The sequence below is a fragment of the Lampris incognitus genome, chromosome 13, assembly GCF_029633865.1.
Source record: "Lampris incognitus isolate fLamInc1 chromosome 13, fLamInc1.hap2, whole genome shotgun sequence".
Taxonomy (NCBI): Eukaryota; Metazoa; Chordata; class Actinopteri; order Lampriformes; family Lampridae; genus Lampris; species Lampris incognitus.
The window spans coordinates 35,657,513-35,682,360 of record NC_079223.1 but is presented as its reverse complement, the minus strand read 5'-3'; the positions used below and the strand labels follow the sequence as shown (position 1 = coordinate 35,682,360).

At 42.5% G+C, this 24,848-nt stretch overlaps 1 protein-coding gene across 2 annotated transcripts in view; it reads left to right on the top strand.

Annotated features, from left to right (window-relative positions):
* parga (poly (ADP-ribose) glycohydrolase a) overlaps nt 1–24,848 on the top strand; it is a 51,365-nt gene that overhangs the window by 7,716 nt on the left and 18,801 nt on the right. For both annotated transcript variants that reach the window (XM_056291658.1, XM_056291657.1), the window contains 2 exons: nt 16,437–16,529; nt 18,608–18,762. In XM_056291658.1, the coding sequence (XP_056147633.1) occupies nt 16,437–16,529; nt 18,608–18,762 (248 nt within the window). The remainder of the gene's footprint in view (nt 1–16,436; nt 16,530–18,607; nt 18,763–24,848) is intronic.

Below are 24,848 nucleotides of genomic sequence, written 5' to 3'. Positions count from 1 at the left end.
GATACCCAAAACAACCCAAAAGTACCCAAAGCATGCCAGTACAGTGTGGGTGCAACAGGGTTATGGAATTAGTCTCATAAAGGCAGTCTCATAAATGTATTAACCATTAATTTTGGTGTTTAATATTTTATAATTAAAATACTAAAATTGATGGAATAATTAAATCCATCTCATTAAATCAATCTCATAAAATCAGTCTCATAAGATTATTAACCATTAATTTTGGTGTTAAATATTTTATAATTAAACTACTAAAATTGATGGGATAAGGTTGCGCCCTTTGGAGTGCTTCACTTGACAGAGGATGGCCTCAATGAATATTATCACAAAACAGACAGGACAATGACATACTTCAATGAAAACAATGTATTAGAAGTCAGTTTTATTTGTATAGCCCGTTATCGCAAATTACAAATTTGCCTCAGTGGGCTTTGCAGCAACACAGCATCCTGTCCTTAGACCCTCACATCAGATAAGGAACAACTCCCTAAAAAAAAAAAAAAAACTTTAACAGGAAGCAAAAATAGGAAGAAACCTCAGGGAGAGCAACAGAGGAGGGATCTCTCCCAAGACAGACAGACGTGCAATGGATGTTGTGTTTACACAATTTATTTACAGAGTATAACATTGAAATAGGATAACAAAATTATATGGATTTATAAGATATATAAAGAATATGCCGTACTTAATTGTCCCTAGGTGTGAATGTGCGTGTGTGTTTGTGTCGGCCCTGTGATGGCCTGGCGGCCTGTCCAGGGTGTCTCCCTGGCCTGCCGCCCATGACTGCTGAGATAGGCTCCAGCATCCCCATGACCCTGAGAGCAGTATAAGCAGGATAATGGATGGATGGATAAAGAATATGATGAGGAGGATGCCAAGCAGTGTCCAGATGCCACTGGAACAGCCTAGGACCTGAGCCATGGCACCACCATCACTATGTAGACCTGACAAAAGGACAGACTACACATACAGAGAAAAAAAAAAAAAAAAACATTAGGCACACATCGTAGTGAGAGAAGGATATAACATTGAAACAGAATAAAAAAATAATATATGGATTAAAGTTATATTAAAAAAATGTTATGAGGGGGATGCCAAGTAGTGTCCAGGTGGCGACCACCATCACCATGAAGACCTGGGAGGAGGACAGACTACACATGCACACAGGGAAGACTCACATCACACCATTCACAGAAAAAGAGAAAGGAGAAGACATCATTCAGAGAGAGAAAAGACATATGAGACAAGACAACAGTTTGCAATCGTCAATAATAGGGGGAAAAATTTGATTCTTAGATGCATCGAGATTCTCTCATAAAATGTCTCAATGCAGAAAACCCAGTAATCAGAAATTTACAGCTCAATTCTTGAATGAGCTGTACGCTCCTTACGACTGCCGCTGAACCAACTGGATGGTGAAATGTAACGGACGTAAAACATGTGCGTCGTGTTTACCTTCTAAGCTAGGCTACTTCAGTTTTGGTGAGGATGGCTGAGCGTGAGAAGCCGAAGTTGGACACAATCCGATCGGCACCCTCAGGCTTAAAAGCCAGCGTATGGAAGCATTTTGGCTTCTATGAAGTTGAAAGGAAAAGGGACCTGGACCAGAGCCACACTGTATGTAAGTTGTGTCTAACTAAAATAAAATATTTTAGGAACACAACAAACACGATAAACCATATTTCATGTTTCCACCCAGAGTTGGAGGAAAAACAGCTGGTTGTAGTTGCTATGTTTTCCTTCCCCATTTAAGAGAAGGAAAACATTTGATTTCAGCCATGTTTCACATAACTCAATCATATCAAAACTATTTTCAAGAATCAGATAATCTATTAGTAAGGCTTTGGTAGAAAGGGATCTGATATTTATGAAACCAAATTTAAGTGTCTTGTTGAAGTGATCAGTAGTAGGCAGAACTTTAGAGCTACCAATAGATGATGTTAATTGGAATTAGACACCTTGGATTATTAGTTGTCAATTTTGAAGACCTACGCTTTGGATGCTATATGGTCACACTTTTGATAACATTAGATTTTTGGTTCTGTAGTTTATTAGGTACTTTGTTGCACATTTCACCACCACTAGTGGTAGGAATGATTGTTAGATTATTGTGATTTCGCCATTAATGAGAGGAGAGCTTGGGAGCAATACAGCAGGGAAGGGAGACGGTCTCAATGTTATAGACCAGGCTGTCAGTCTTATGAGCTATGCTATGAGATATTCCCTGACTAAACATATTAACTAAACTAGTTGACTCCATATCCGCACTAGGTTTAAACCTATCATGGTCTAATGACCTGCAACCTGCTGAATGATAAGTCCCTACTGTCAAAATAAATGTAGGCAGCTAGCTATATTGCTAGACAAAAGAGCGGTGCCGTCCCCAGTAGGGTGAATGCTGTCTACTTTCAGGAGGTAAGGGCAGCCCCAGAAAGAAGGCCAGTTATAAACAAAACCTAATCATTGCTCATTACAGTAATGAGCCAGCCAGCGGTTCATTGAGGTGAGCCTACTGTACGTCTCATCATTACCCCTCACTGGTAAGGGACCAGAGACAGTTAATCGGTGCTGACACATCTTTCTGGCCAACTGAAGTGTCCTGACTAGGCTGGCTCTTATGATCTCTAATTGCTTCATCCTAGCATTATTGGTGCCGACATGAATAACAATGTTGCTGAAAGTAGTGGGTTCCAGCACCCTAAGATGGTCCTCTATGTTGGAGACTCTGGCCCCCGGCAAACAATGAACCAAGGCTGGTGAAGCTAATCTGATATTGTGGTATTGTGGTAACGGAGTCTTCAATCACTAGCGTGCATTGCTTTACTCTATCGACAGGAGCAAGAGAGGCACGCTGGCAGGTAGGACTACCTAAAGGGCTGGTGAGGGGCAAAAACTGGTTTGCAGTTGGGAGAGATGACTAGACCAGGCCACACGATCAGTGGCTTGCTCTTGCGACCCTTCCCACACGGGTAAACAGACAAATTCCGCCACATCTGCTGACAACACTAAGCTGGTGCCAACAGTAGCAGGTCTGCTGTCAGGCCTGGGCCTAAGGCTATCTGGAGTGCCCATCACGTCTAAAGCAATCCTAGACGAAAGAAGCTGCGAACTCACGGACACATCTCTATAGTAGAGACAGCCTATCTGTAACTGTGGAACAGTCACCACACACCATCATTTTAACAAGGCTGCTTTAAACAGTCAACAAAAAGAAAATCAACTAATACAAATCAGTTACAATCAATAATTGAGCAGCAATGTGATGATCAAGGCACAAAGGGTGATATTAGGTAGCAAGCCTGTGCAATAAGGAAACTGTGTAGGGGTGAATATTTGTAAGAATGTGGTGTATTTTAAGGAGAGGGCATGAGTGTGAGTCGGCACTGAAAGGAGTGCACGTGGGAGTGCATGTGTGTATAGGTGTGTGTATGTGTGTGTGCACGCACACGTGCGTTATTGCCCACAGCGAGGAAGTGCGTGCGTGTGTGTGTGTGTGTGTGTGTGTGTGTGTGTGTGTGTGTGTGTGTGTGTGTGTGTGTGTGTGAGTGGAGATGTATGCACACTAATGCATACCGAAAGAAGGCGGTGTTTGTGAGAGAGAGACTGCGTGTGGCCGCGCAGGTAAGGAGTGTGGTAAGATTGAGGCAAAAGAGAGTCAGTGAGAGAGAGAGAGAGAGAGAGAGAGAGAGAGAGAGAGAGAGCAGTGTGCAAACTATCTGAAATGCTGCAAACAAAGAAACAAAAATCAAAGTAGCAAGTGAACAAAAGAAAGAAGACGGTTCATCTCGCAAACTATGTGGATCAGTGTGCGCAACTGAATAGTGAATGAAATCAAACTATGGTACCTTTTCCAAGTAACAAGGGATAATTCAAACAAACAAAAAATTAAAGGAGAAAATTAACGATCTGCCTATTTAACACTTACTTTGTGAAACAGAGTGTGTATCTAGATCATAGATTATTTCAACTAACAACACTTTTCTCAATTGAGATAATTAGACCAACAGCTAAAACTAACTGTACCACTAAAACACTAAGACTAAATATTACAACTACAACATTCAGACAAACTGTACCCTTAAACCAGCCTTATTTGAGATCGCTCTTCTGTGGGGATAAGAGGTGCATCGTTTGTTGTCCGGTGTCAAAGCGCGGGGTCACACAAAACAGTTTCTTTTCCTCCGGCAGCTCGTCACCTGAAAATACTCATTGCTCCGTCCATCGTCTGATGAGCTGAGAGTCTTCATTGTGATAGCATCGACATTTAAGAAAAAGGGATCCACTTGCATTTCCTTTCTGTGTAGACTGCGTGGCTTGCAGGAAAACTGGTTATATTAGCTGATTAGCAGATGAACAAGACAAGGTTATCTTTAAAAAAAACGTGGCCAGCGGTAATGTGAAGACCTGTCATCCTTTGTTTTTGTTGTTCTTCTGCTTGTGGGTGCACAGTCCACAGTGAGTGAGAGCAAATTTCAAATCTGCCGCGGTTTTATGGGCAAAATTGCATCATCAGATACAGTATTACTGTAACCAATATTATTACAGTGTAAGGCGAGATGGTGGGTGGAGATGACCTGTGAGGTTGACCAGATACCCAAACTACCCAAAACATCCCAGTGCAGATACCTAAAACAACCCAAAAGTACTCAAAACATGCCAATACAGATACCCAAAAAACCTGGGGCCCTGTGATGGCCTGGCAGCCTGTCCAGGGTGTCTCCCCGCCTGCCACCCAGTGACTGCTGGGATAGGCTCCAGCATCCCGCGACCCTACTAAGGATAAGCGGCTTGGATAATGGATGGATGGATATAGTAGAGTACTCTACTGCAACACAGCAATCTTAGCAGGTTATTACTGATATCACTTTCAAGATAATGGTTGCTGTGGAATTTTCAGGCAATTCATTCGGGAAAGGAATTTTGTCATGCTCTTTGTATTTTCGTTTAGGACAAGCCATCAGTGGAATGTAAAAAAAACCCCACATTTTTGAGAATGTTCTTTGGTGTTCGTTGTTTTGTAGAAAGTAGTCACAGACAGCTGGGCTCAGTCTGTGTGTGTGTGTATGTAAGGCTCGTCTGGTGTGTATCATGACAGTAGCAGCGACAGTGTAGACAGTGGCTATTGTGGGTTATGAAAGTCTATGAATCTTGAATTGCTGTAATGCAAATCAGCTATAAATCAAGATGTTTTCCCTATTGCAGTCCAGCAATTAAAATAATCGTACTAGGTGTGTAGCAAAGCCAGAAAGGTTTAAATAAAATAAACTCAAAAATGCATTGTTTGCATTGTATTGGTTAACTTGGGTTTTTTTTTTCTTTAACAGTGAGGTGATTAGACTATTAACACGCTATTCACGGACTGACTGGAGAAACACGTGTAATGTTGTGCAACCCACTTATGGTTGACCGTGGTAAGTGCTTTGTTCTTGCAGTGGTACACCGCTACTACACGGTAACAGGAACATTTTTTGTAATCTTTTTAAAAAAAAATTTTTTTTTATTGCTGTACTGGGATGTTTTGGGCACCCATACTGGAATCTTTTGGGTACTTTTGGGTTGCTTTGGGTATCTGTACTGTGTTGTTTTGGGTACCTTTGGGTTGTTCCAGCTAAGGTTGGAAAAGGAGGAAGTGTTTGAGAGTGGGGACAAGGTCTGGTTTAAAGAGTCTAAATACAGGTTTAGCAAGGCGGTAAGAGATGTTGAACAGCTGTACTCTGAGAAACCTCAACAGCAGTTCACAGAAAACAACTCAGCCTCTGTCTGGAAGGGCCTCATACAGATGACCAACTACAAACCAAAAATCCCCCACTCGACTAATGACTTGTGCCTCACCAATGATCTGAATGAGTATTATTGTTGGTTTGAAAGACAATGAGACAGTCCTGACACCTTCCCCTGTGACTCCATCCACCAGCTCCTCCTCCCCTGCCTCAGCAGTAGGGCTGTCACGATTATGAAATTTTAGTTGTTGGTACTAATTCTCCTCTCATGTGCCAAGATAATGTCATTAAAAGAGCACCAGTCAAACAACAAATGGTGGAAAACGACGTGGAAGTCATGATGGAAATATGACATTTCTGTTAGATTCATCCAGCTGTTTTTATACAAATGAACGGGAACAATTCTCACGATTATGCAAAATGATCGCGGTCGGTCAGATGTGCCATTGAACCATTGCAGAAGGGGTACAACAAGATGACATCATTAAAAGAGCACCAGTCAAACAACAAATGGCGGAAAACAACATGGAAATAGTGATGGAAATATGACATTTCTATTAGTTTCATCCAGCTGTTTTTATGCAAATGAATTGAAACAATTCTGACAGTCATGCAAAATGATTGTGGTCAAGTCAAATAATCGTGATCAGGCGATTATGTAATAATTATGACAGCCTTACTCAGCAAAGGCTGGGCCTCTCTACAACTGCCCACCTTAGAGGCCCCCTCCTCCCCTACCACAATGACGACTCTCTCCATCCTGCAGAGGGACATTAACAGGCTGTTCAAGAGACAGAACCCCCTCAAATCAGCTGGACCAGACTCCATCTCTGCTTCCACCTTGAAGCACTTTGCTGATCAGCTCTCTCCAGTGTTCACAGACATTTCTAACATCTCGCTGGCAACATGCCAAACACCAGCCTGCTTCAAGACCTCCACCATCATCCCCATCCCCCAAAAAACCAAGGACCACAGGTATCAGTAATTACAGACCCATCGCCCTGACCTCTGTGGCAATGAAGTCTTTTGAGTGCCTTGTACTGTCCCACCTTAAAACCATCACCGACCCATTCCCTGCAGTTCACCTATAGAGCCAACAGCTCTGTGGACGATGCAGTAAACATGGTGCTCCATTTCATTCCCCAGCACCTGGGTTCTGCAAGAACCTACACCAGGATCCTTTCGTGGGTTTCAACTCTGCCTTAAACACCATCATCCCGGATCTGCTGCAGGACATGCTCTCCCAGTTGCACATCCCTTACTCCAGGTGGATCACCAACTTCCTATCTGACAGAAAGTTGCACGTGAAGCTGGGGAAACACGTCTCTGACTCCCAGACCATCAACACCAGTTCCCCTCATAGCTGTGTCCTTACCTCTCTACTCCTCTCCTTGTATATAAACAGCTGCACCTCCAATCACCAGTCAGTCAAGTTCTTAAAGTTTGCTGACAACACCACCCTCATTGGGCTCATCTCTTATAGGGATGAGTCCGCCTACAGGTGGAAGATTGACCATATGGTGGCCTGGTGCGGCCAAACAACTTGGAGCTCAACGCTCTAAAGTCAGTAGTGTTGGTTGTGGACTTTAGAAAGAGCTCAGCCCCACCTGCCCCCATCACCCCGTGTGAGTCCCCAGTTGACACTGTGGAATCCATCCGCTTCCTGGGCTGTCCGTCTAATATACTCATTCCTAATCCGGTCCTTCTTCATCACTCTTAATGAAATTATTAGCATCTTCAACTCTGCCACCTCCAGCCCTGCCTTCTGTCTTTTCGTCAGTGCCACTTTCACCAAACCACACAACAAAGCTAGACTCACTGTCATCTTGTAAACCTTCCCTTTAACTCTTACTGGTACCCTTCTGTCGCAAATCACTCCTCACACTCTTCTCCTCCCACTCCAACCTGCCTGCTGCACTCTCTTCACCGATTCCGCAATCCCCGTTACTTTGAACAGTTGACCGCAATTATTTAAACTCATCCACCTTTTGTCACCTCTAGTCCTTGCATTCTCACCATTCTGCTGTCCTACCTCTGTCACGCATATGAATTCCGTCTTGCTCCTACTGACTTTCATTCTTCTTCTCTCCAGTGCATACCTCCAGCTTTCCAGACTCTCCTCAACCTGCTTCCTACTCTTACTACAGATAACTGTCATCTGTGAACATCATAGTCCACGGACACTCCTGCATGATCTTGCCCATCAACCTGTCTATCACCATTGCAAACAAGAAAGGGCTCAGAGCCGATCCTTGATGTAATCCCACCTCTACCTTGAACCCATCTATCATTCCTACCTCACACCTCACCACTGTCACACCGCCCTCATACATATCCTGCACCACTCTTACATCTCTGCCACTCCTGACTTCCTCATACAATACTACACCTCCTCTCTTGGCACCCTGTCATATGCTTTCTCTAAATTCACAAAGACACAATATAGTAACTCCTTCTGACCTTCTCTATACTTTGCCATCAACATTCTGAAAGCAAACATCACATTTGTAGTGCTCTTTAGTGGCATGCTGCTCGCTAATCATCACCTCTCCTAACCTAGCTTCCACTATTCTTTCCCATAACTTCATGCTGTGGCTGATCAACTTTATACCTCTGTAGTTACTACAGCTCTGCACATCACCCTTATTCTTGAAAATCGGTACCAGTATACTTCTCCACTCCTCAGGCATCCTCTCACTTACCAAGGTTGTGTTAAATAATCTAGTTTAAAAACTCCACTGCCATCTCTCCGAGACACCTCCATGCCTCCACAAGTATGTCATCTGGACCAAGCGCCTTTCCACTCTTAATCCTCTTCATAGCTGCCCTCACTTCCTCCTTGCTAATCCACTGCACTTCCTGATTCACTATCCCTACATCATCCAACCTTCTCGCTCTCATTTTCTTCATTCATCAGCCCCTCAAAGTACTCCTTCCACCTTCTCAACACACTGTCCTCTCTTTTCAGCACATTTCCATCTCTATCCTTCATCACCTTAACCTGCTGCACGTCCTTCCCAGCTCGGTCCCTCTGTCTAGCCAGTCAGTACAAGTGCTTTTCCCCTTCCTTAGTGTCCAACCTCTCATACACCTCACCATACACCTTTTCTTTTGCCTTTGCCACCTCTCTCTTCACTTTACAGTGCATTTCCTTGTACTCCTGTCTACTTTCTTCATCTGTCTGACTATCCCACTTCTTGTTTGTCAACCTCTTCCACTGTATACTTTCCTGTACGGCCTCATTCCACCACCAGGTCTCATTGTCTTCCTTCCCCTGTCTAGATGACACACCAAGTACCTTCCTAGCTGTCTCCCTATTTCTTCAGTGGTTGCCAAGCCATCTTACAACCCTTCACTACCACCCAGTGCCTGTCTTAACTCCTCCCTGAACTCCATACAACAGTCTTCCTTCTTCAAATTCCACCATTTGATCCTTGGCTCTGCCTTCACTCTTCACTCTTCACTCTGTCTTTAGGTATCTGTACTGGCATGTTTTGGGTAGTTTTGTGTTGTTTTGGGTATCCATACTGGCATGTTTTAGATTGTTTTGGATTCTCTTGTTTGTTTTTTTTTGGATATCCGTACTGGCATATTTTGTGTACTTTTAGGTTGTTTTGGGTATCTGTACTATGTTGTTTGGGTTGTATATTGGATATCTGTATAGGTATGTTTTGGGTACTTTGGGATTGGTTTGGATACTTTTGGGTTGTTTTGAGTATCTGTACTGGCATGCTTTGGGTAGTTTTTAGTTGTTTTAGTTATCTATACTGGCATGTTTTTAGGTACTTGGGGTTGTTTTGGGTACTTTTGGATTGTTTTGGGTATCTGTACTGGCATGTTTGCTGTATGCTGATGACGCCCAGCTCCTCTTGTCATTCCCACCCGAAGACCACAGTCTGGGCTCGGATCTTGTCATGCCTTGCCGATACAGTATATCGGCGTGGATGAAAGAACGCCACTTTCAACTTAACCTATCTAAGGTTGAGCGCCTTGTCATCCCAACCAGTCCCTCTTTACAATAAGAGATCAGTATCCTGCTCGAATCAACCCAACTCGTGCCCACAAAGTCTGCCTGAAACTTGGGTGTCATGATTGAAGACCAACTAAACTTTAAGGTTCACGTGGCCTCAATTGCTCAGTAATATTGATTTGCCTTATTCACCATCAGGAAGATCAGACCCTACATGTCTGAGCATGCAGCACAACCAGTATGGAGCGCAGCGGCACGTCTGGTCTTGTTTTGGGTATCCTTACTGGAATGTTTTGGTTACTTTTGTGTTGTTTTGGGTATCTGTACTAGCATGTTTTGGGTACTTATGGGTTGTTTTGGGTATCTAATGTGTTGTTTTAGGTACTTTTGGGATGTTTTGGGTTGTTTTGGGTGTCTTTGGGTTACTCTGGGTATCTTTACAGGTATGTTTTGAGTTTTGTGTACTTTTGGGTTGTTTTGGTTATCCATACTTGTGCTGTTTTGGGTACTTTTTAGAGATGCACCAATCAATTGAGTGGTGACCGGAATCGGCTGATTTTCAGCCTGATTGGACATGACAAGTGAGCGACAGGTCAGTCTCAGATATATCTTATTCTGTGCTAGTCAAATTTACATGCATGCGCTGCATTGATAGTTCATGTCGCGTACACAGCGGCACAGACAGGAACGTCATAGCCACACACACACACACACACATATGCTAAAATGTGTCGGTAAAAAATTTTGTTTACTTGGGGGAAGTAAAACGTGTTAGATGAAGTGGGATTTACTGCAATTCATTTTCAGTTGGATTTTATTTGTACAAAAAAGCTGTGCCATGTAACCTGGAACACATTTTATCACCACCAGGTGGATAGCCTGGAGGGGATTATGCGTTTGGGCGCATGTGTTTTTCAGAGCTTTTTTGGAATTTGTGGGATTTGTCTGACTGAGAGTGAGAGGAGGTCCTGTAACCTGGTTCAGTTTTGGGGAAAGTGTAAATTATCAATGTTTTATTATGACCATACAATTGAATTTTAGTTAAAAAAAAAAAAGAGTTACAGAAAAGTTTGTGGGCTGTTAATTGTAGTTCTTAAAAAAAAAACAGAATTGGCAAACAAATTAAGAAGACACTTAGAGACATTACACCCCAGTCACGTCAATAAGTCACTCGAGTTCTTTCAGAGAAAACTTGGTGCATACCGTCAGCAGGAACATTACTTTGTAAAAGCTGCATCAGTGAACAACAAGGCACTAATGGCATCATACAAAGTCACATACAGAATTGCCCAGTGCAAGAAACTACACACAATAGCAGAGGAGCTCATACTTCCCGCAGCTTTAGATATGGTGTCAACTATGTTTGATGAGACAAACGCTGCAAAATTGGAGGACTTCCCTCTGTCCAATGATCCAGTTGCAAGACGTATATGTGACATTTCAAAAGACCTTGAAGAACAACTGATTGAAAAAATGAAAGACAAATGTTTCGCCTTACAAGTGGACGAGGCTACTGACAGCAATAAAGACTGCTTGTTTATTGCTTATGTTCACTTTGTCAGTTACTGTGTCAGGATTTGCTGTTTTGCAAGTACGTCCCAAGTAGAGTGACAGCTGATGAGCGCTTTGGGTTTCTTGACTGTTACCTGACAGAACATGGGCTGAAATGGGAGAACTCTGTGGGCATTTGCACATATAGTGCACAGACCATCGCAGGGAAGATGAAGGGATTGCAGACACTAATGAAGATGGTCTTGCCAAATGCGCATTGGACGCACTGTCATACACAGAGAAGCGCTAGCATCAAGACAGATTAACCCTGACCTAAACGAGGTTTTGACTGATGTTGTTAGCGTAGTCACTTTCTTCAAAACAAGATAATTGACAGTGCAGCTGTTCTCTGCACTTTGTGAGGAGATGGGAGCTGAACATTCAGCTGTGTTGTTTCACAGCAAGGCTAGGTGGCTCTTGCGAGATAAAGTGTTGTCACGAGTCTTTGAGCTCAGAGAGGAAATTTGGGTGTTTCTGGAGGAGGAGCGTATGCATGAAGTTGCAAACAAGTTTAGTGATGAACAATTTCTGATGACACTGGCCTATCTCAGCAATATATTTGGAAAGCTGAATGAATTAAATCTTCAGCTTCAAGGCCAAGACAAGCACCTTCCTCACCTGGCAGACAAGATCAGTGCATTCACTCGAAAGCTTGAGATGTGGGGCAGGCGACTTGATAAAGGAAATACTGATTTCTTTGAGAATCTGAGTGAATTTGATGAAACCAGTGATTCTGGAGCCACCACAGTGATTTCATTTCTGTGCATATCTCTTCCCTGAGAGGATTCTTTCAAAAATACTTCCAAAACAACAGTGCTCAGTATGACTGGGTGACAGATCCATTCAGTGCAGCAGCACCTGCTGATTCAGCTCTGCTGAAGAGGGCCAGTTCATCGAGATTACGTCTGACTCCACCCTGAGGCGGAGCTTTACAGCTCAGACAGTGAATTCTGGCTTGGTGTGGAGAGGGAGTATCCACTCATAGGACAGAGGGCTGTTGGCATTCTGCTTCCCTTCGCCACATCCTATCTCTGTGAGATGGGCTTTTCTGCTGTTGCCTCACTTAAAACAAAGTACAGATCTAAGCTCAACATTGAGCATGACTTGAAAGAGGCAGTATCAAGCCTCTAAACCCATTTTGAAAAGATTTGCAGTGCAAAACAGGCTCATTGCAGCCACTAATGCAATGATAAGACTTGAGCTCTCACAAATTGACTTGGTCATTGTTTTTCCCAAATTATCTGCATTTGTTCTATTTTTGCACCGATTGAACTTTATTGTTATTGTTCTAGCAAAGTGATTTTTAAATTTTATTCCATTTTTCTCTGCTTTTGAAAAAGCACACAGACTGATGGAGCAATCTAGTGACAAATGTCACAAGAATAGGTTTGATAAAGTTGAAGTGGAACTTGCGTTTGTTATTTGCACAACAGAAATTACTGAATGAAAAGTGAATGTTCATGATCTTGATGTTATTTAAATAAAGTTAAACTTGGCCTATTTTGTCACCATTTTGTTGGGGCAGGGGGCATGAAAACTTTTCTTCCGCCAAAGGGGGGCATGACAAAAAGTTTGAGAACCACTGTGCTACGCTAACATCACAGAGTACCAAGACCAGACTGGCATGTTTACACTTGTAGATGACAGCAAACTCACTGAAATGGTCTATGGTTACTTGTTCGTTGGCATATGAATTTCATATTTGTAATGTACAACAAAAACACACATTTTCCCCCTGTGCTCAAAGTGTATGACAATTAAATTCTTTTATTTAAAATTTTAAGAGAAACAAGTAATTTTTTTTATTATTTCTGATTTCTCCCAATTTAGTGGCCAGTTGCTCCCTATTCTTAGTTCAAACACCCACCCTCATACTGCATGCGTTCGCCAACTGCATCTCTCCAGCCGGCAGTCTCGAAGGAGACGCCTCGCCACTTTCGTGACAAGGCGAATCCAGGCCGAATCCCTGCTTTTTCCGACACACGCAGATATGCATTCATGTGACGAACACAAGCCGACTCCACCCCCCTCCCAAAGACAGCATTGCCAATTATTGCTGCTTCATCGAATCCGGCCATAGTCGGATCTGACGAGACCGAGGCGCGAACCCCAGTCCCCAGTAGACAACTGCATCGACACAAAGCCAATGCTTAGACCGCTACACCACCGCGGACCCAGAAACAACTAGTTGATTTGACTTAAAACACTGACATATTTATTCTGTTGTTGTAGTTTCGATAAACTTGTACCTGTCAGTTTGCATTCATCACTTTCAGGTGTATCCTGTCTGTGTAATGATCTATATGTCACAAGAGGAGCGGGAATTGAGGGCCCAGATGCACGAGTCAGACAGTTCAAGGTTTCCAAAAATCAGAGGTTTTACTAGGCAGGCAAGTTCGATACATGGGCAGTCAGTCAGAGGAGGCAAACAACCTAAAGGGGTAGGGTAGAGAGAGGCAAAGTCAGAATTCTAGATCTGGAGTCCAAAAAACACTAGAAGGCCATCCCAAGAGGTGCAAAAGGATGGACCGCTTGCAACAACAGGCTAAGACGTCTTTCATAGCCTGTTGTTGCAAGTTGTTGTGCTGTTGTTGTTGCATGCTGACTAAATACACAAGGAGAGAGAATATAATTAGACACAGGTAGATGACATTAGGGGATAATGGCGATGACAGGGACGGAGACATGACAATAATGTTGTTGACTTGACACTGGCTAGTTTGCAGCATGTGACAAAAAGGGGTTACCTCATCAAACAGTGGCTTTCAGGGGGATCATCAAACAGGGATGAAATGCCCATTAAACAACATTTCAGTAAAGTATGACCGTAGTCAACATTTTGTTACATTAGGGAGGCAGACCCGGACTCTTGCACAAACCTGTTTATACCATGTATGAGAGAGCCTACTATGGGGAAATAGAGAGGGAGCACCCTACACATCCTGGGTATGAATAAATGATTTATGTGGTGAAAACTATCAGTCAGTCTAGAATATATTTACACAGTAAGGAGGAAATGTTTAATGTGGAGCAATTTTCAGTTTCAGCCACACTGCAATGAAGGGTTACCCTGTTGAAGAAAAAATAGGACAGATTATTCTTTTGTTTCTATTTTGTTGTACTTTGTCTGTAAAATTTTGATGCATCTCCATCTGATTCTATCGTATAGGTTTAAAAAATTGTTCTATCGATTCAATTTTATTGCACTTTGCATTAAGCTTCTAGCTGTCAGATTCCACTCACTCATAAGTTTGTTCGTAGCAAAACACCCTAATAAAATTTAAAGCAACATCTATGCAGCACCAGGAGATGTTGAAGAGGTACATAGCCTCTGGGCCAGTGATTGACACTCCAGATGTAATGGCTGTAGAAAAAAAAGGTTTATATTAATAAGGGCCTGTCCATAAGTTGTCTTGGTGTCTCTCCCGTCCCAAATGAAAGTGTCACAATGCCGTTTTCTGATGAATGTCAGAGATTTGAGCCACAGCCTTGTGTGGGCTAGGATATGGCCAATGTAGTTAACACACATTTAAATGCACCCAGACAGTAATCCTCTCTTTCCTTCTCTCTCTCTCTCGCTCTCTCTCTCGCTCTCGCTCTCTCTCTCTCTCTCTCTCTCTCTCTCTCTCTCTCTCTCTCTCTCTCTCTCTCTCTCTCTCTCTCTCTCTCTCTCTCTCTCTCTCTCTCTCTCTCTCTCTCTCTCTCTCCATTCACTACTACTATTTTGTATGTTTCAAACGCTAAGCAGAATATGTTGCTTTTTGATCCTCTAAATTCAATGGGGTTATGAAGATTAACAAGTTTGAGTTTCTAAGAAAAACGGATGGAGGATCAGCGTTATGGATCATTGGCCTATACGATAGTAACTCTGGACTATCTTCCCAACACCTCCTGCCTTAGTTGATTCAGATATAGGTTGTAATAAATAGACATATTTGACAAAGTACTTGCCTGTGCTTGTACGTGCATGTGTATATATATATACAGCCTCACCAATGTTCCACTCTTGTGGCTAGTTTCTTGTGGCTTCAGGAAGGGGGCTATAGGATGGGGAGGGTCTCATCTCTCCCACCTCTCTGCCCCGTCACCCACTACCATCCATTACTCCCAGAGGAGCGCTTTATGATGTCTGCCAGCTCATTTCTTCTGACAGCATTTAGTCAGGCTTGCTCTGCAGCCATATAAATGCCCCTAGCCAATTTATCTGCCAAAGACTTCCTGTTTGAAATCAAGCAGCCTTGCCTCTCTCTCTCCCCACAATTGGTCATTTGCATTTGTTCCAGAAGGTCCATTTAATCAGGCGGGCTCCCTCGCTAACCTTGATGGAATAAGGCAAGTGATTGATGACCTGACATTCGAAGCCAATACCCTCATAAGTGATTGCGTTGTAAATCTGGGTCTATGATGGAATAACTGGATGTTTATTTTAGAGGGAATCACAGATGGATGCTGAGGTAAGCTATAGGCTGCAGTATGGATGGCCCGGCTGCTGCAGGCTTGCTCAGAGATTGATGACAATTGGGGCCGCAAGTTCTGTGTTGTGACTGGCTCTGTTACATTTCCTTTCATCCTACCGCCACTGAGACCAAGTGCTGAGATTATTGATATCTGACCAATCGGAGCCACTTTATAAACAACAATAAAACTACTTAATCTCTCCTGACACAGCTGTTTCTCATTTGTTGGATATTTTAGAGGTGAGGCCTCTTTCTTCAAGTCGGGACTCCGCAATGTATTGAGTTATTCTAACAACCTTGCTCACTACCCCCAATTATTACACCATTTGTATTTTTTACATTTAAGAGTAGGCTACTCCTTACCCATTTTAGAGGCATTGTGTTTCTTTGTCATCAAGGCCTTATGAAGCTGGAAAAGAAATGGATCTTGTCAAAACTGATGGTAACCATAACAAAATGCTCAAGTCATTCACTGTGCCTGGTCACCCACATACAGCCTATAGCCTATCACTTCTACCCTGATTTAGTTTCACTGTAACTAATATTGTGCTCTAGCAGAAATGTTTGGGAGTATAACACAGCAATGGGGCTGGTTAAAAAAGGCAATTTAAAACTCGTCCGAGTGAGAGGAGTTTTCACCCAGCTAAGCACTTAACTCCACAGAAGCATCCTCTTTTCAAACGGTAGTTCAGCTGGCTTCATTTAATTCATGCTAATTTTTTTTTATCCCTTCTCCAGTGTCTTGAGCATTGTGAGGCACAACACCTGTTTGAGGTCATCTTGCCTGCGATGGTGACATTGGCACTCAGTGCTCCTCGTGTATGCACAACGGTAGGTGTTTTATTTTGAGTTGAAGTAAGCCAAATTTATGTACTGTAACCTCACTGTGTATGTTTTTTTATTTTTTGAGTGTGGGTCTTTGAGACAGGTGGGGGGGGGGTAGCTGGGAGTGAAAGTGAATTCCATTTTTTTTTTTTTTTTTTTTTTGTGGGTTTATGAGAAGTGGGATGGTGAAGTATGTCCTAAAGATGCACGCACACCAAAGAAATTATTCAGGTGCTGAGTCAAAGAAATCAAAATGTATCAGAGAAGTAGGACCAGCACACTAAGTGAAATGCGCCACAACAGATTTATTTCAGCACAGTTCATCTAATGACTAAACAGTTTTCATTACAACCTGACAATGAAATGTGGCTATTTGTGACATCAGTTCACACAGCTCGGAGAATTTATTGAAATGCAGCATGTTTGAAGTGGTTCAGATGTCCAGTAGAAAGGATCAGGGAGTAAGGACTGTAAAATCTGCTATTGAGAAACCATGAGAAATAGCCCACAGGTTGATGCTGAGGAGATGGTGGGAGCAAAATAATATGCAGCAGCAGAATGTGCAGGAGTAGAGTGTGGCCTAAATATGGACCACCTTATCAGCTCAGTAGGTGTGACTGGACCTGATTGGCTGGCTGGCTGAACAAGAGTGCCAATCGAGTTGTCTGCCTGAGCTAATTTGCAGGTTTTGTTTCATTGTTGGTAGATTTATAGTTAAATGATTGAGACTGTAGTGTAAGCAGTAGAGGTCAAAGGAGAGTTTGAACATGTGAACAGTTGTGTGGTAAAGGGCTATATGAGGGTATGTCACTGTTGAGAGGGGTTAAAGTTGGGGTGTTACAGCATCTGCCAGTGAGTCATAGCTCATAGCTAATGAGGGCCACTTTGCAGTCCACAGCAAATCCTGCCAGAGCAGGACAGTTATGGAGAGAATCCTGTTCTATACCCAATCATCTGTCAGGTGATTTATGCCTGTAATCGCTCATGGAATCCATAAAATGATGAATTTAGTGAACCACTAAACTAAGACAAGTTATTTTCATAGATTAAAAAAATATTGTATTTTGTCTTGCACGTGTTGCTACTCTCCACCAGTGTTAAAGGTGTGGGACAGCATTTTGAATTAATAGCAATGATGCCTCCTATTTATTACTCCTGGCCACTTGCCTGTTAAGCAAATAATAAATGATTATGAAAAAAGGCCATCATTAGCCCCTCCTCACCATGAGAACCAAGAACATCACTTACATTAAGAACTGTGTTTTTATCCCTGTGAATCTGGGGTGGACATTGTCATAGCTCCTTTAAATGTCAGGTCCATCTGTCTTCATATTTGGTCTTTATTGTCTTTCTTGAAAGCACAAGAATGCCATGAGCTAAATTTCTGTAATTCAGTTATGCATTTCAAAGCTCTTAGTTTGATTTAATAATGTTGATTCATGTCTCATTTGGTTCAAGACAGCAGAATCTCTCCACTACAAATTGGAGTCAGAAACCAAAACCACAAAGTCAAGGGATCCTATGTGAGGGCTGTTCTGGTCAGATACCCTATCACCTCAAGATAGCCCCATTTGTTATGGCTGTGTAACAGAGCGTCCTGGCTGTGTCCCGTTGCTCTGTAGTATTTAGCAGCCAGGCTAATGTTTGTGTGTGTCTGTTATTAGAGCTGGTATTGATCTACCATCAGGGTAGCCTTGGGAGGCTCTTTAGGTCTAATCAGTGAAAATGGATGGGACCCATGGGTCTGACTGAGCCAACCTTGTGGGGGAGCAAGAAGACCAAGACCTTAATTACTACCAACCATTTACCTAATGGAATTCTCCGTGCCTCTCGCTCTCACAGTGCTGCTAAACTAATTGTCTTTCCCCTATCAGGCCCTCAATGTCAACTCTCCATATCCACTCAGTGTAGCCTTGTGTCTTTCTTTAGCCACCCTATTCTCTTGTCCCTTTCCCCCCTCCACCCTGCTCCACTGTGAACTGCTGTCCCTCCACCCCCAAACACACTATCTCCACTCCAGTCCTCCAGTCTGTTTCTTGCATTTATTCCCTTGTTTTCTCTCTCTTCCATATCTTCCACATTAGCCAATTCCTCTGTTGAAGTCGAGGATGAACCATTCCCTGACTCTGTCTCAGGCACAGATCGCCTGTCTGCTGGCCAATGCCTTCTTCTGCACATTTCCCCGACGCAACTCCCGCAAATCAGAGTACGCCAATTACCCCGAGATCAACTTTAACAGGTAAATGACATGCTATCCAATCAAATGCAAGTGACACAGATTAATAATCGATAGTGCGTTATGGTAAATCACACAGGTGTTAAGAAAGCTTGATACCGACTCTGAGCTCTAGTTGTTCAGATTGTGCTATTCATAGCAATGAGATTTGGCTCTTGCATCCCTCTATGCAGCCCTATGCTTGTCCAGGGGACTGAGTAGGCCTTGGCAGACACGATATTGATCTCTAGTTAGCCTCATTTCTGTGGCCAAAGTCTATAAGCTTCAAGTAGAAGAATTAGAGAGGTCCATTGGACTGTCAGACAGAAGCACGGTCATGCTCATTGGGACCATTATAACTCTGTATTGGCATCCTGCACCTTGTGAACAGCCTGTGTTTTTCCTCTAAGCATTGCGTGAAGCACATGAGCAGCTTTTCTACACACAATATTTTGTCCCTAAGTGGTACCCTCAGGTAATCGGTTATCTCATATATTTTCAGAATGGTGTTTTCATGACTCGAGACTGTAGGTGACTGAATAGGCCTTTTTTCACGCTTGTTGAACATACTTCCGGTCCAGCATTTTTTGTGTTAAATCACTTCTGCCAAAATGGAAAGCGAATCCGATGCGCTGAAATTCATGACCTCCTTGGTCAACCTTCCAAGATTAACATCCTCAAATGTTGTTCGTTTAGTGGACCAGCGTTCCTTCACAGCCCCTCCAAAGCTTGACCGAGGATTTAAATTCTTCTTTGAAAATTTTATCTACAACTATGAAGGTGAGTGGTTAACCTAGTTGATTTTCAGTAATGTTATGTTTAGCTTAGCATCAGCTAAGCATCTTTTGTTATCTTAGCTCAGTGTTGTATGACATTGACATTTCTTTGAATGTTAACAATAATACATTGTTTAAGTGTACATACAAGCCTTGTAGTGTTTGATGATGTAGCGTTAGCGATGATGATTGTACCTTTCTCTCAGTGTCTATTGTTATAAACAGGAAGGTTGTCATCAGGTGTAGGTTTTTCAGGTCAAAGAGGAAGTGAGAAGTGCCCCACTCATTACAGTTTATTTTATGAGATTAAGGACAAAATGTTAAGCTAGGTGTAACCCCTTCTACTGTTAATCTAATTTAGATTTACATTATTTTCGATAGTCATTTGGGAGCTCTAATTGCTCAAACAATGAGTTGCTGTATCTATTGCAGTCATGATTCATGTAATATTAATTAGTTAATGTAAAATACTTTGGATGTATGTGTAAACTCTAAATATGTTATTATCCTGCCTTCATGGCATGAAATATTGAAGCAGTTATGTTGTTAATCGTGTAAGGGGTTAAATATTTTACTGCAGTTGCAGATTTTCTCAGACTCACTATGAACTTACACTTGAACTTGGGTCTTTTGTTCCATACCATTTGTATTTGACAGTTACAACCAGGATTTTCTTTTATATAAATCTTATTAATATAATGACCTGTTGTGTTCTCTCTTTTTGTGAGACACACGTGCACACACATTTTGCTGACATGTTTATGTCTTTACTGTAGATTGTTTTCCAAGCTGGCACAGAGCCTGTTCAGTTGAATGGATCATCAAGCACCTGTGTATCAGGCAAAGTTCTATGCAACCATCTTGTGGCCATGCTGCTTCAAAGTGCCTATTACAGCATGATGCAGGTGAAGGCAGTACCACCAACTTTGGCCTGCACAAGCACTCTGCAAACATGGCATCGGCCACGCCACGGAAACAGGTAACTTTGTGCAACATTGTGTAAAACCCCATGACAATAACTGATGATATATTAAAGCGAGACATTGCTATAATCATGGCTGCTTGTTTGTATCATTCTCATGGGATCTGTGTAGAGCTTGTTCAGGCCTTGGTGGTGAAGAAACCAAAGCCATATGCCAGGAGCATATGTAAATCAACGCTCTTATCAAAGATACACAGGTGATGGTCATTATTGTCGTACTGTCGTACTATTAGCTGCTGTGAATTCATGATTACATTGTTTGTTGTATGTTACCAATTTGAACTTGCAAGCGTGGAAGGATGATGAATTTAATACCTGTACTTTTAACATTTATGTTTTTTTATGCTTCGTTTGTTTCAGGATTCCTCCCTGACCCATCAGTGTTGTCCCTTGGGGAAGGACTAAAAAGCCTCAGACCCCTTGGTGTCTGAGTGGCGTGGTGGTCTATTCCGTTGCCTACCAACACGGGGATTGCCAGTTTGCATCCCCGTGTTACCCCCGGCTTGGTCAGGCGTCCCTACAGACACAATTGGCCTTGTCTGTGGGTGGGAAGCCTGATGTAGGTATGTGTCCTGGCCACTGCACTAGCGCCTCCTCTGGTCGGCCGGGGCACCTGTTCAGGGAGGAGGTGGAACTTGAGGAAATAGTGGGATCCTCCCACGCGCTACACCCCCTGGCGAAACTCCTCACTGTCAGGTGAAAAGAAGCGGCTGCCAGAGACATGTTGTAGTCTGCAGCCCTCCCCAGCTTGGCAGAGGGGGTGGCGCAGCGACTGGGATGTCTTGGAAAAGTGGGGTAATTGGCCAAGTGCAATTGGGGAGAAAAAAAGGGGGGGGGCCTCAGACCCTACCCACTAATATCCTCGGTGCTGCATGACTTGTTTGAGCTTTCACTGGTTGACTCCAGGTTTAGACCTGTGCTGCAAGATTCACCATTGTCATATCGGTGTCCTCTTGTTGTGGCCACAAGTCATGTCAAACACCCAGATGCCCCAGCATTCCTCAAACTCCATGTGGATGGTGCCACATTTTTCCACTGCCATACGCTTTGTCCCAAACTGCCACCAGTTCTTCTATTTGGAGAGCCTAACTGTCACACGTGAGATTGCAGCTATGATAGAGGAAGGCACACAAGAACAATCTGAGTGTCTATTATGGAAAGAAATGCACCAGCTCAGAGTAACAGCCAGTAAGTTCTATGAGGTTTGCCATGTGTGAGGGGAGTCTTCTGGTCAGGCACTGGCAGCACGAATGATTAAGGGAGTATGACAAACTAGCGCAATGAAAAGGGGCTTTGACCATGAACCTCAGGTGCTGCAACAATACTGAAAACTTTTCAATGTAAATGTCTCACCCTCTGGCTTTGTCATACATCCCGATGCTCCTCACCTTGGTGCCAGTCCAGATACAAAGGTTTATGACCTTAATGCAGCTCCTAGTTTTGGGCTTGTAGAAGTTAAATGCCGAGACATCTGTAACATTTCTGATGTGGGGCATGTCAAATGTGTGAATGGCCAGGCAAAACTGAGAAGAAATCATAAATTGTACTGGCAGGTTCAAGGTCAGTTGGTAGTAACGGGATTGACCTAGTGCAATTTCATTACTGACACTGAGGAGGACATAACAGTTGAAAGAGTCTGGAGGGATGATGAAATTATAACAGAGATGAAAGAAAAGGTGGACCTTCACTATTTTGGTACATACTATATGGATGTGTATCTCCAGGCAGCTAAATAGTAACTGTAAACACCCATAACCCTTTGTCTCTTTAACTTGTCAGATATCTTACCTGTATATCTAAGCCTATATGTGTAAATATTGATAAATGTAATAAAAGAGAGAGACATATTTTGGGGTTTTTAAGTATTTTAAGTAGTTTTGTAAATGGATAATTGTCATTGGAACTGGTCTTATTAAACAATGTAAAAATAAATATAACAACAACAAACATTAAAACTGTTATTATAGCTCTCCTGAGTGACTGTTCTTGGCTATATATAGTGCGTTTTACCCATTTGTTTACAATTTTCTTATGTAGTTCTGCAGTAATACAAATACAATAATACAGAAACTATACAATATTTTTATATTTGTATATTATTATTATATCATATTTGTATATTTATGTTACTGCAGTACTACATAAGACAATTGTAAACAAATGGGTAAAACACGCTAACTAAATGCTCTTGGCCTAATGAGCATTAAGCTCACTGTTGGTACATTAACTTATCAATCAAAACATTACATCAAACATAAATTCATACTTTTTGTGTGTCTAAAGGATAATTCATTAGTGGCTAATACATTTAACAATAACACATTCATACTCTATGCAACAAGTATGTGGCCTTAAGAATCAAGTGGTCCTTGAAAGTTGGTCATCACGCAGCAGTTGGTCCACAGCTGGTTGACTGTCCTGGACAAAGTTAGAGGAAGAGTGTTATCTCAGATATAATATTCTTTAACTCTTCTGATTTCTCTTTCAGCAAGAATTCAAAGCCAAGCTATGGCTTGTGTTTTCAGAGCATCTTCTTTGCTGAACACCACTGTAGTTTTAAAGGGGGGTGTAATCAGCTTTGAACCACGGTCACCCAGCATCTTCTCAACGGTAAACGCTTTGTCTGCCATGCAGCCATCTCCCGGCCCCAGTTAAGTCAAGTATTCCACACCGTACATTGAGTTCTTGATCTGAGATTGAGCCAGTGCAGAGACTGGACACAAAGGTCACAGCTCCACATAGAGTAATCCCAATTAACCCCTTGAAGGTTGTAGTGTTTTTGTAGCTTGAGAAAAGCTCTGATTGAAGAGTGAGGGATGACGGATGATGACCTCTGGCACTGCACCTCTGTACAGTCAATGTTCACCCTGGCATCTGGACTGTACTGCCTGCATTTGAGTAGCACGGTGGACTTCACTTGCTGTCCGCTCATCCAGATGGGCAAGGAGCTGAGGAGCAGGTTAGATAGTTAGCCCAAGTTATTACAGTGTGACAGATTGTGGACACGCTGACCTGTAAGATGTCAGCCAGCACCTTGTCTTTCAGGCCTGCAGTAACATGGCAACAGTACAGGAAAAACTCATCAATTAGTTGCAACCTGTGCATTGGACTGGGAGAATGGGTGCAAATATTTGTTCCTTTTTTTTCTTTGACCAGTACACCAGCATGGATGCAGATGGTTGAACAGCCTCCAAGAAGGCATGAAATAGCTTTTCTGAAGGAAATCTCATATAGAAGCGGATATCCTCATCAGAGACATACATAAAACCTATGAAAATGCAAATGGTCCACTTTCAGTCCTGTCAGCTCCGTTTCCAGCTTCCGAACTTCCATGTCCAATTGCTGTATGAATACAGATGCAGCATTCAGTGCACCTGTATGAGATTTTGGGGTAACAAAAAGAGAGAAGAAAACGGATCAGATAATGTTATTGCCAGTAGTCTATCAAATCAGTAAATCTTTGACATAAGCCCGGGTGTCACATAAAAGTGCATACACTCACAAAGTATAGGTTATTTAAAAATGTGTACAATATTCAGTACACATAAAAGCAACAATGAATAACAAATAAAATATTAAGAGCCAGACAGATGCAAAACATCCTACTTCCCGATTCACTCGTGCATCAACATACCTGGAACAGAAGCAGCAGTGTAGTCATGATCTCCTCGCACCGGTACTCTTTCAAAGAAAGGTTGGGACGAACATCATGGCCTAAGCGAGTTGTTACTCTACCATAAACGGACTCCCATTATGACACTCCCCAATTATTCCACTGAAAACAGGATGGGACTGCCCTGATTTTCAGCCACTTGTGACCAGTAGCTGGAGTGTATCTGCTTCATTTAAGTGAAGGCTACAAACAAATGTACTCCCTCGGAGTGCTTGAACCTACTTCTTCCTTTTGGTTATGTCACTAGGGAAGCCATGAAAACTCAAGTAAGGTTGGTATTGTTTTTTTCGTTTTATAATGAGGCACACAGCAATGACATTTGACCATATGGGATGTGCTAACCGGAAGTCAGTTTACACAACAATGACTGCTTCTGGGTTAGGAAACCCACAGGTGTGAAAATGGCCTATAGATTCGGTTGATTTGAAGTGATTGCTGACGTCCAGAGAAAATAAACACATATCCATAAGGGGGCACTACTGCCCTGAAAACACCAAATAGATTGCCTCCACATTTCACTCAGCTTCTGCTTATCCAATTAGTGTAGTGTCTGTGCATAAACATGAATAGTTTCCAGGAGACCCCACAGCTTCCCTCCTCTGCAGCCAGTAGGCCTGAGTGATGACATGTAGTCAGTGAACAGTGCCTTGCTAGCTGAACTTTAACTTGGTTTTTGTCC